Below are 12360 nucleotides of genomic sequence, written 5' to 3' on the forward strand. Positions count from 1 at the left end.
GATTGCATGCATGCAGTTGGGAGATGCGTACTGTAGGTATTGAGTATCTAGTTATGGTCCCCTGAGTGAAAAGCAAGTGCTTCTAATCACGGAGACATCTCTCCATCACCTCAACTGATAACATTTAGATAACATTGAGAGTGGGCCACGCTGGCTAATGAGGTCACTCGGGGCAGGCCATGGGAGCTGTAGATTAGCCCCAGTTCCAGGGGGAGCTCTCTGCTTCCTGATCTACCATGGTGTGAGAAGAGGCCCAGCTACACATTCCTGCCACCAGACTCTACTGTGCTGTCTACATCATGATAGATTATAAATTCAGAAAGCGTAAGCCAACATAAACCTCTCCTCTCTCATGGCCTGGAAATGAGAAGAGTGAGCACTGCCTGTCTCCCAGTGGGTTTCAGTTTTCTTTGTCCCCATAGTTTGTATTGATGGGGAATCTCAGCCAATCACATTCTGCTTAGGGTGTGTTCCCCGTGGGGTCACACAAAACAAATAAAAGATCGAAGTGCGATTGCTACTTCCTCTTTTTGCCCCTGCGTTCTTGGACCGTTGGGACCCTGGTGTAAGTTTTCTTTTCTTCTGTTTATTAAAGCTATATTTTTTATATTAACCTAGTCTCGTTAATTTTTAATTACCAATTGACCTTGCCCCTTCATTGTATGGCATAAAATTAAGAAATATGATTTCTTAGTTTTCCTCATGTCTCTCCTGAAGAGCCCTTCCAATTTATTATTTATTCCAAGACAATGTAGAACCTTACATGTATGTAGATTATGTTACCTAAGGTTCTTTGTACATTTTGGTGCCTTTTCTAAGAACCTGGCCATAGCCAGTAAGGGAGGGCAAGGCCTGAAAGATTTCTTTTTGTGCCAAGGCAAATCAAGCAATTTGTATAGTAATGTATGGTAGACCACAGTGGAATGGAAGGCTCCAGATCTTGTGAAACTCAAGGAAAAGGGGTTCAACATGCTGTGATTATTTTAATGCATGAGTGTGTGTGCTTCACTGTGCTTGTATGTGTGTATATATACCTGTGGAGTCTGGTGGACAACCTTGGATGCCATCTTCAGTCACACCATCTTTGACCTTCTTTGATACAGTGTCTCATTGGCTTGGAACTCACAAGTTAAGCTAGACTAGCTGGCCAGTGAGTCTCAGGGGTCCCCCGTCTTTGTCTCCTCGGCACTGGAGGTACAGATGCATGCCATCACACCTGGCATATTTCTGTAGGTTCTAGAGATTGAATAAGCATTGTTCCTTATGCTTGCAAGGCAAACCCTTACTGACTGAAGCATCCCTCCATCTCACTGCACATTTCTTTCACAGTCAAAAGGAAGGGAGTCAGGGGAGAGCACCTTGGAGGGGAAACAGCTACTGTTTGATGGGAGGACAGCAGCAGGGTGTCTTTACTTGGTGTCGGGTTTCTGCCAGTATGACAAAACACCTAAGAAAATCTACTTCATTTGAAGAAAGACTTATTTTGGCTCATGGTTTCATGGTTTCCATGCCTACCTGGCTTCGTTGCTTTGGATGTTGCTGTGAGACGAAGGTCTGTACCTTGTCAATTGTATTTTAATAAAATGCTGATTGGCCAGAAGCCAGGCAGGAAGTATAGGTGGGGCAACCAGGCAGGAAGTATAGGCAGGGAAATGAGAAAAGGGGAATTCTGGGAAGAGGAAATATTGTCTGTAGTTATCACCCAGATGTAGAGGATGCAGATGAGAATGCCTTGCTGATGAAGCCACGTGGCTAACACAGACATTATGGGTTAAGATGTAAGAATTAATTTATAAGAAGCCTGAGCTAATAGGCCAACCAGTTTATGATTAATGTAAACCTCTGTGTGTTTCTTTGGAACTGAATGACTGCAGGACCTGGTGGGACAGAAACCTCTATCAACAGAATCTGAGTTGAGACAAATTATCAGGGTATTGGGAGATTGTAGTGGGGAGTGTGTTCACCTCATGGTGGCCAGAAAGGAAGGAGGGAGAAATGGAAGGCTGGGCCCAGGGATAGAATTTAGCACCCAAAGGTAGACCTCAAGGATCTATGCCCTTCACAGGGGGTCTTGCTCTTGCATTTCTACAGATTCCCAATAGTTTATTAGTGTACAAACCCGCCAACTTTCAATCTATTCATGAAGTCAGAGTTCACGATTCAAATACTTCCCAAAAGTCTATTTCTGGCAGCTAAGCCTTTGGCACGTGGCCTTTAAAGGACATTTTAGGTCCAAACAATAATAATTGGTCTAGAAAGAATGATCTTATTTTATATATGGATGGTATCTTTCTAGGAAAGAGGCCTTTATCAAAACCTTTATCAAAACATTGCTTGTTTGGGAGTGGGGGTAGCTGTCTTGAGGCATCCCTGTTTGCTTCCAGTATATCACATCTTTGGTGACTTTATTACTAGGTCTGTGAATATCGAGCCATGTTTCCTAGACTTGGGAAAGGCCGGCTTTGTCTTTATCTTTGTTTTTGTTTTTATTTTTAGAAGAGAAAGTGGGAAGTAGTCTACAAGACATGGGCACAGGAGAGCACTTCCTAGGTAGAACCCCAGTAGCACAGACAATAAGAGAAGCAATGAATAAATAGGACCTCCTGAAACTGAGAAGCTTTTGTAAAGCAAAGGACACTGTCACTAAGACAAAAAGGCTGCCTTCTGACTGGGAGAAGATCTTCACCAACCCATCATCAGACAAAGGTCTGATCTCCAAAATATACAAAGAACTCAAGACACTAGACACTAAAACTCTAATTAACCCAATTAAAAAATGGGGTGCTGAACTGAACAGAGAATTCTCTACAGAAGAACTTCGAATGGCCAAAAGATACTTAAAGTCATGCTCAACCTCCTTAGTGATCAGGAAAATGCAAATCAAAACAACTTTGAGATCCCATCTTACATGTGTCAGAATAGATAAACTCAAAAACACCAATGATAGCCTATGCTGGAGAGGATGTTTTTATTTTATAAAATAAAAATTTTTCTATTGTTTTAGCCATATCTCAATAAACAATATTTATTTACTACCTTTTTGAATATGTGCATATGTGTATATGGTGTGTGTACATATATGTATGAGTGTTCACATGTGAATGGGCACATTTATATGAAGGGGATCGTGAACACATGTGCACATGTATGTGTTGACCAGAGGTTAACATAGGATGATATCTTGATAGAGGTCTCTCTCTCTCTTTCTTTCTCTCTCTCCCCCTTTCCCCATGTGTGTGTGTGTATGTGTGTCTGCTATGTGTGTGTGTCGATGTGTGTGTGTTTGTATTGTATATAGGCTATATTGGGTCTCTCACATGAACTTGGAAATCGTCAATTCACAATTCAGCTAGCCTATCTACCAATTTGCCCACGAGATCCCTGCCCCATCCTCACATGTGCCAGAATTATTGGCAGGCTGTCACATCCACCTGACAATTATGTGGTCCCTGAAGATCTGAGCTCTGATACCCATGCTTTCATGGTAAGTGTTTTAACCACTGAGCAGTCTCCTCAGCCCCACAGTTACTACTGCTGTGGTTTCTCGGGAAAAGAGGGTGAATTAACCCCCACTGTGTTACCTGTTTGCACATCTGTCTTGGCTGCCTTCAGTCATACCCCACAGAGCTGTGAAACTCATCTTCCTATTGACGATGCTCTGAAGCCTTCAGAAGAGAACAGGTTACTTTTAAATGGCTCTTAGCAAATCTACTTGACACAAATGAGGCTAGGAATTGCCATGTGAGGTCTACAAATCATTGGCCATATATTCATATATGTGTATATAAAAATCATCTTTGGCTATGAGCTAAAAATACTTCTGAATATTTGTCTCACATCAGGAATGTATTTAGGTCCTGTGTAGACAAAATAATATTGAGACCAGTATGTTGAAAGGAAGGAGAGGCTCCATGGAATAACTTCCCTTGACCGTACTCATCTTCATTGAGGAGGTGAATTGACAGTCTCTTTGGCAAGTTCTTCCCAACCCTGTCTGAGGAACTTGCAGATAGCATTTTGCAACAGATATAATAATCCTTGTCTGCAGGCTATGTGCACAGCTGGAAACCATAATTAAATAGAATTAAAGATGTCTACATTTCACAGAAAAACCCAGCAATCCTGCTGGCCTCTGACTCAAAGTATTATTAACAGACATATTCCTGATCACCCTACTTAAATGGTACATATGTCTATGGGGAACTTCTTTGACTTCCCCCAAAGTCACTGTAACTGCCAAGCCTAAGCAGTAATACCATTTTAAAGTCAAAGCTGAAGAATATGATCCCATTTAAAGGCATTTGGTTTTCCAAAGTTGTTTGGCTGCGTGACTCACTGCAGTTCTGAACATGTGTGGGGGCATCTTTAGCCCCAACCTGGGTGGCCTTTTGAATAATCCATTCTACGTTTAATCGTGGCTTACAATAACACTTGTTGACCATTTTTTGTACATGCACCAAAGAGTAAATATCCCAAGAAATAAGAATCAAATGAAAGAAAGAAAGAAAAAAGGAAAAAAGAAGAGAAAAGAAGGAAGAAGGAAGGAAGGAAAGAGAAAGAAAACCTTGATTTTGAATGTTAATAATTCTGAGGGTAAATTCCATTTACACACAAGCCCCTGTTAGTTTTATAAAACTTAATCCAAATAATTCAAGTGATGATCTCAGGAATTAGAACTTCTCTGAGGGATGTCACCTCATGATGCTGTCTGGACTTGCTTTGTAGGACAAGGGAACAAGAAAGAGAAGCAGGTAATGTAACATGCTCTTGTTTCTCCCCAGCAAAGCCAGTCCATATTGACCAATACTCTCTAGATAGCTGCACCTGCCAGAGACCCCCACTGCCTTTCCTCCAGGCAGACCTCAAACCCAACCCTGCAGCCCAGTCACTAAGACTTTTCTTAAGATCAGATCCCCATGTCCTTCTTTTGGTAGCTGCCAGCCCTGAGATGAATGGAATCTGCTCTTGCCAAAGGAAAGACACCTACCCTGATAAAGATTACACTGTTAAGGACTCTGGAATGACTCAATGCGGTATGGAAAGGTGTAAGGAATTAGGGATTTTTAAAACTATGTGACAAAAATTACATGGTTTGTGTCTCCAGCAGATACATAATCTAGCAGGACTTAGACCTGCAGGTATAATTAACCTGAATATCCCATACCAAGAGGATCTGATGGTAAATTTGGAAAGATACTTTATAATAGGGAAATGCAGATAAAAACAATGTCAGTGTGATGCCTCTGTGTTCACTGACATCTTTAAAACGAAATTACCGCGCTAGTGGAGTATTTCTGTGGACACATGCCTACTGCCAAACTTGTCAACTTGAGTCAGATCTCCAGAACCCACATGGTGGAAGCGAAGAACTGACAAACTGTCCTTTGACTTCCATACGTGTGCTGTGGCACTCTCATGCGTATATCAGCGCGCATGTGTATGCATGTAAAGATAAATAAATACGGAAAATAATTATCAGTTTAAAAAGGCAAAGTGAGTGGTGTTTAAGAGAGCAGCTTGGGCTTAAGAGACCACTGATGTGTGTAAAGTGTCACAGCCCTTTGGCAAACCATTGTCAGCTCCTTGTGACCATGGTGCTCTTAGATATTTGTTCAAGGGCAGCAAGAGCACCCATCCATCCAAAGACTTGTTCAAAACCTGCTTGTGACAGATTTAGTAGTAATAGCCAAAAGGCGGAAACAATGCAAATGCCCAGTGTAAGTATATCTGTGTGCATATATGAGGTATATCTATCTGATGAAATAGCACTCTACACCCACAGAAGAACGGCCATTCTTGTAACAATGTGGCACAGAGGAGTCTTAATTAAGAAGCTGGAAAGGGGATAAGAGACTAGTAAGAATGGGCTCTGCGTGCCAGTATCAGGAATAGAAAGGGGAGGAAGGTGTTAAATCAGAAAGGGGGTAAGAGGCTACTAGGAACTGACTCTGTGTGCCAAGAACAGAAATAGAAAGGAGAGGAAGATGTTACCTGGCTGCTTAATGTTGATGTTTGAGAATAATGTGATAGTAAGAGAGGGAACATGGCCCTGAGGTCTGTGTGTGGCTGAAGTCTTTATGAGAATTGTCACCACATAAATCAGGATTAGGTGAAATGTGGCACTTTTTTAGATGCATATGAAGTCATAAGCTAGTGGTGTAGTGCTGAGATTTGGACAACTCCCAAGATGCCCAAGAAAATTATCTTTCAGGTGTGTCATAGACCGACAGTTCACTTCTTAGTTAATATCTTAGTTAATGTTTTCATTCCTGTGAACACCATGGTCGAAAGCATCTTTGGAAGAAACGCTGTATTTTATCTTGTAGTGCTGGGTTGACAGTCCATCACTGAAGGATGTCAGGACAGGACCTCAAGCAGGACTGGGAGGCAGGAACTGAAGCAGAGGACGTGAAGGACTGTAGCTTACTATTGTTTCTCAGGGCTTGCTCAACCTGACTACTTAGAGCATCCAGGACCACCAGCCAGCCCAGGGATGGCACCACTCACAGTGAACCGGGGTCTGCCCGCATCAATCATCATTCAAGAAAATGGTGCACAGACTTGCCTGCAGGACAATCTGGTTGGGGGCGTTTTCTCAATTAAAATCCCCTTTTCCAAGATATGGATAAGATTGTGTCAAGCTGACAAAGCCACATCTACACAGTTAAGAAGAATAGATTCCAACAGAGGACAGCAATATCAATGGAAAACAAAGACAGCATCAGAGACAGGCTTCCCACAGCCGTCCTCCTGGATCAGTGAGAACAAACCCTTGAAGACGAGGCGGGGAAAGGAAAAAGAGTGTGAAGAGGTGGCCCCTTGTAAAGAGCAGGACACTGAGTTAGGAAGTGGTAAACTCCCTGAACACTGCTTACTTAAGAATCCTGTCACTCTGTGGTTGGACTTGGTCACCTGACCCAAACTTCTGCAGCAAAGCTCAGAAAATGTTGTATCACTGGTGGTCAAAAGCACCAATACTGAAGATTTCTTTTTTAAGTTTTTGTGGGATTTCTGACAGTGGGAGTGGGGTGTCTTTGCCTATTTACCTACTCTTGGGACCCTTCTCCTTCTACTTGGTCGCTTCATCCAGCCTTGATGTGAGGTCTCGTGCCTGGGGTTATTGCATTTTGTCATACCATATTCAGTTGATAGCCCAAGAGGCTTGCTCTTTTCTGGAAGGAGGCAGAGGGATCATGGATCTGGGGAGATGGGGAGGCCCCTGGGGGACTGAAAGGAGTGGAGAGAGGGGGAGCAGTGGTCAGGATGGATTGTATGAGAGGAGAATGAAAAAACGACACCTCAACTCTGGGAACATCAGTTCCTAGCTGTTGAGGCTGTTGTGAGTAAAGATGAAAAGAGCCGGCTGCAGGAAACTCTTAGCATTGGCTCTACCCACAGTGAGGGACTTAGACACAGGCCCCTCCTCTCCATTGGGTCCTTCCCACCTGTTTCTTCTGAATCTGTCTCATCTCCTTCCTCCTCCTCTTCGTGATGCTTAGGCACCTGCCGTCATCAGCGGTTAGGAAACACTTTAATCTCCCAATCAACCACTGGAAAACAAGTGCACACATCAGTGGGTTCTCCAAGGAGTAATCGCAGCTTTACCTTTCGTTGTCTGATTCATTCCCTGAGTGATTTATTTGCGTGTGTTATTTTGTTAGTCTTTGTTTTACATTTTATGAAACAAAGGATTATGGTTCAGTAATAAAATGAAGAAATTCCCGATGACTGTGCTCTTATCTGTGTCCCAACTGCTCCTTAATTAAATAATTTAAGTTTATAGCACTTAAGTTTTAACTAAATAGAAATGAATCATAATAGCTATGTCAAGTTATTCGATATGCCTAGGTAGAATTTATTTACTAAGTACAACTTTAATAGACAGCTGAGCAGGTTATATAAGCTTGTGTATTTTTGCAAATATGGCATTCAGACGTTAGAAAAATCCCTTAAAATCAAGTGGAAACTCATTAACGGAGCTATATTTTACAAACTTGCTTTGCCTATAAAGTAAAGCTTGATTTGTCTCATCTTCCTCCTCCTCGTGATGTGCAGGCATCTACCCCGTCTTTTACAGTTCAAAAAGCTTTAAGCTCCTATTCAGCCACTAGAAAGAAAGGCACACATTGCCGGTTTCCCTTATTCTATTTACCATGAAACAACCAGCTAGTTCAAATCCCAAGTCCCATTCATATTGCCAGTGACGAACCTAATTCTCTGAGCACTAAGCGGGGCTTTCCTTTTGTTGTAGGCTTTGGGGACTTAAATCTCCACGATCAGGTCCACCTCCTCGAGTGTGCCTGGCTGGAGATCCTGATGATCGGCCTCATCTGGCGCTCCATGGAACACCCAGGCAAGCTCCTGTTTGCTCCAAACTTGCTCCTGGACAGGTGAGTGTCCTGGCTGTGGCCTGGAGAAACAGATCTGTTACAACCTTTAGTTTCTTTCCAAAGCCGTGCGATTCCACACTCCATGGAACTTCAAAGAGTCGTATCGTTATGTTTACTTTATGAGTGCAGCGCTCTCAAGGATGCACAGTGGGCAAGTTCATGGAAAGCTAGGCTAGCTGTCTGCTTGCCATTGATTCGGAATGACTTTAGCGTCTCCAACACAACACGTAACTACAAACTGGAAGTCTCCAACTCTACCTCTATTACACTAAGACAAAAAATTTTACACAGTATTTTGGATGCCTTTCCTTTACAATGGCCTTTCCATTTCTTTCTCTAATTTTTCCATCGTTAAAATGAGGAAATTCAGCCTGAGAGTTCTGAAGGCCACTTGCAGTTCTAGGAATTAAGTTTAGTTTTCAGCTACCTTGTTAGGCATGTTATAATGGTTTGCCTTGGACTGTGGACCCAGATGCTCTTCTCTTTTGATTATTTCTTCAAGTAATAGATTTGGATGTTATTTAAAGCAGCTAACACCACTGGAGTCCCTGCCTGGCACCAGCTGCTATGCCAAGTGATTTATTTCCCGGTTACCTTATGTAATCATGAAAGCACCCTGAAGAGGCAGGAACCTTCTCATCCCCATTTTACCAGGGAAGCAGTGGGGTCTCTACCCCTGTGAAGACTCCCGGAACGGAGTTAAAACAAACCTTAAGTGAGAGAGAACTGTGAAAATTGTTGATTTCACTTTGTTCCCTAGAACTACATCTATACTGCGACCTGTTAGACCATAGAGGGTTACATCTTTGTAACAGGAGAGCCATTGCCCACTTTTCCCTTCTCTGCCCTCCTGTCTCTCCTCTTTCTTAATTTCTTTACCTTTTTCTTGTTTTGTCCTCTCTCTCTCTCTCTCTCTCTCTCTTCAGTGTTTAGGCTTCCAGATGTTCATAGCTGAACTGATGGACTTGATGAATGCCTTTCTTATCCTTACCTCTCTTCTTAGGCTCCCGATGCACTTGCCGAGACTCATCATAAGATACTGCATTTTGAAAATAAAAGATCTCTCACTTTGCCTCGTGCCCCAAAACTCAGAGTGCCCATGAGGGATGATGCTTCCTGTGGTTTTCTCCCTTGCTAATTTCTTTCCTTCCCCTGTTTCCTGCTGTGATTAATTCCCCTGTCGTATCTCACAGAAGTATGTGTAATTGTAAGTTTTCAACTGTATTTATTTCTACTTAAAAAATTCAACATTGGAGTTTTAAATCCTTCTAGATAGGATTTCTCAGCTTCTTTGTAGTTAGCATCCAAGGCCCCTATCTCTTGGAGATGGAACCTCTTTTATGCACTGTAGGATTTGGGTAGCATCCATGGAAGCTACCTCCTAGACCCTGGTAGCAGCCCACCCCACATATGTCAAGATGCTGTATGTTCAGATAGTTTTAGAATGTTTTTTGTCTGACGGGGGTGGAGTGGAGGTCAAATTTTTGTTGAAAACTCAATCTCACTGGAGAATCCTACACACCATGGAGACTTGTTCCCAACACCGGGTGTGTCTTCTTTCTTCTTAATTCTGATTCTTCATTTTCTCTTCTATCTTGGTGACATCACCACATAGATAGATAATTGCTCCTGTCTTTGACCTTATCAAGTTGCCAGTCATCTGTCAAGTTTTTCACTCGTTTCTGAACCCAGACCTTCCATCTTTCTTCAGATCACGGCTGAAGTCCTCTTCGCGGTCTCACCCTCAGTGTGTGTGCTTCCCCAACTGCCTCTCCCTTCCCTTTTCCACTCCCTTTCCTTCAGCCTCCTATACTCAGTGCCACTAGAGATGATGCCCCGAAGTACCACTGGAATCTTGACGCCTCTCGACTAAGGCTCCGTTGACTCTCAAGTTTAGGCTTCTTGTGTGTGTGAGACTCAGGAACGTCTTTAATAAGCTTCACGAACACAGATATTGCGAGCCTAGTCAGATGATAGAAATGAAGAAGATGATGACGAATGGGAATCGAAAAGAGAGTGCTGGGGACACTTGTCCAACTGTTGGACAGTGACCTTGTCCAACCTCAAGGTATCTGACAGCTGACATTGGCCTGCAACTTGGGAACAAAAATCAAATTCAGGCTTTAAAAAAACTGACTTTGGTACTTTGATTTGTCTACGTGATGGGGTCTCATCATGTCCCACAAGCTGTTAGTGAACTCATGATCCTCCTGCCTCAGCCTACCAAGGGTTGGGAATTCACAGCTTCACAGATTTCTCTCACTGCTCTGCAAAAATTTTCTTATTAAAAATGTATGAGCATGGGGACCATGGAGAGAGGGTTGAAAGGGAGGGGAGAGACAGGGAGGGGAGCAGGGAAAAGTGTAAACTCAGTAAAATCAATTAAAAAAAGAAATGTATGCACCCTTTAAGGCTCATCCCAGATACCAGTTTTCCGTAGAACTTTCCTTAAAATTTATTTCCTCATTCAGAAAACAGGCTTTCTTTTGCTGGGTTTTCAGTGATCATTTTCTACTTCCTCTAGAGTCTCATCCTGCCAGATGACTGTGTGACATTTTATCTACCAGCTCATAAACTTTTTGTGGTCCGGAAACCAGATCTCGCCCACCTATCACACAAAGTCTTCTGTTATATTAACAAATCTTTTTCAAGGGCCCTGGCCATGGTCATCCCCTTAGCACGCCCATGGCTGTCACTGTCATCAAACTCACTCACTTGTCATTTATTCCTGCTCACCAGCTACTGGTTTATTCTTTTGTAAACTCTGCAGAAATTAGCATCCATCTGCTCTGGAGGAGTCTTAATCTTTTTAAATTTATAGTTCCATTTAGCCTGTGATTATATTACTTCTTCAGCAGCTTCTAAATTCCAAAGGGGATAAACAATGGATCTTGTTTTTCCCAGAACCTACCCATTACTTGAGATCTTAGTACAGTCGCAAATACTTAGAAAGTGTGGGTTTGAGAGTGCATTCCTGTAATTGTAGCCCTGTGGAGGATGAGGCAGGAGAATATACAGTTTGAGGCCAGCCTGTTCTATACAGTACGTTACTGTCTCTAGACAAACAAACTAAAAAGCTCTCCTTTAGGTGCACTTGTGAACATCGTTAGAAAAAGGCAAACTCATTTTCTATCCTAGACAGGTGTTAGTAATGATTAAAGTGCTTAAGCAGAGAAGTATATTTAAATATGTAATAAAAGGTAAAATGTGGTATAGATATAAATATATATATATATATATATATATATATATATATCCTCTAATCTTTGACTTCCTGTCCAATCTCATCCAATTTCGGCATGATTTCATTGCCTTCAGAGTGTTTGCAGATGATGGCTTTTGGTGACTGATAGATGCACCATAGGGAAGAGTTTTGTGAGTAGCAACCCCTTAGAAGCTGTATACCCTGGAAGATGCTCTGAGGGTTGGCCAACAATGTGCTTATAAAGTTCCATCCACAGGCTTCCAACCTCTATGAGAGATGACTCTCTGGTTAGGATCAGTTACCTTGTCTGTCCCATCATAGCATACTATCCATAGTAAACACTTAATAACAAAATATAGATCCCTCAAAGTTTCAAAACACAGTAGTTGGTTGAGAGCTGTGATATAAGAACTGAGTATTAGCATCTTCATTGTGTTTGTGTGTTCGGCTCTGGAATGCTACCTCTGACAGGCGAGCCAGCTCCTAAGCACATTTTCAACTGAAATCGAGAAAGGAGACAGCCTCAAATCCTATATATTCCTGTAACCCATGGGTTGCCGTGGCTGCCAACAAGAGATGGAGTGTTAACTACTCTTGGTTGCACACATGTTTCAGGTTTTCCCTGATAATTCAAGCATTTGTATCTAACATGATCATCAGGAGAAGAAAATGTGCCTACCCTCTCCTTGAGTCACCAAAGTGTTTGTACTGGCAAGCCGCAGTTGTTGTTTTTGAGACTAAAACCCAATGTGCTGTTATGCTATG

The 12360-nt window shown here is 42.3% G+C and overlaps 1 protein-coding gene across 4 annotated transcripts in view; it reads left to right on the forward strand.

Moving 5' to 3' along the window:
• Positions 1-12360, forward strand: part of Esr1 (estrogen receptor 1) — a 367895-nt gene that overhangs the window by 293369 nt on the left and 62166 nt on the right. For all 4 annotated transcript variants that reach the window (XM_048419867.3, XM_048419877.3, XM_048419859.3 and 1 more), the window contains one exon: positions 8252-8390. In XM_048419867.3, the coding sequence (XP_048275824.1) occupies positions 8252-8390 (139 nt within the window). The remainder of the gene's footprint in view (positions 1-8251; positions 8391-12360) is intronic.

The sequence above is a fragment of the Myodes glareolus genome, chromosome 1 (assembly GCF_982192425.1).
Source record: "Myodes glareolus chromosome 1, mMyoGla1.1, whole genome shotgun sequence".
NCBI classification, from domain to species: Eukaryota; Metazoa; Chordata; class Mammalia; order Rodentia; family Cricetidae; genus Myodes; species Myodes glareolus.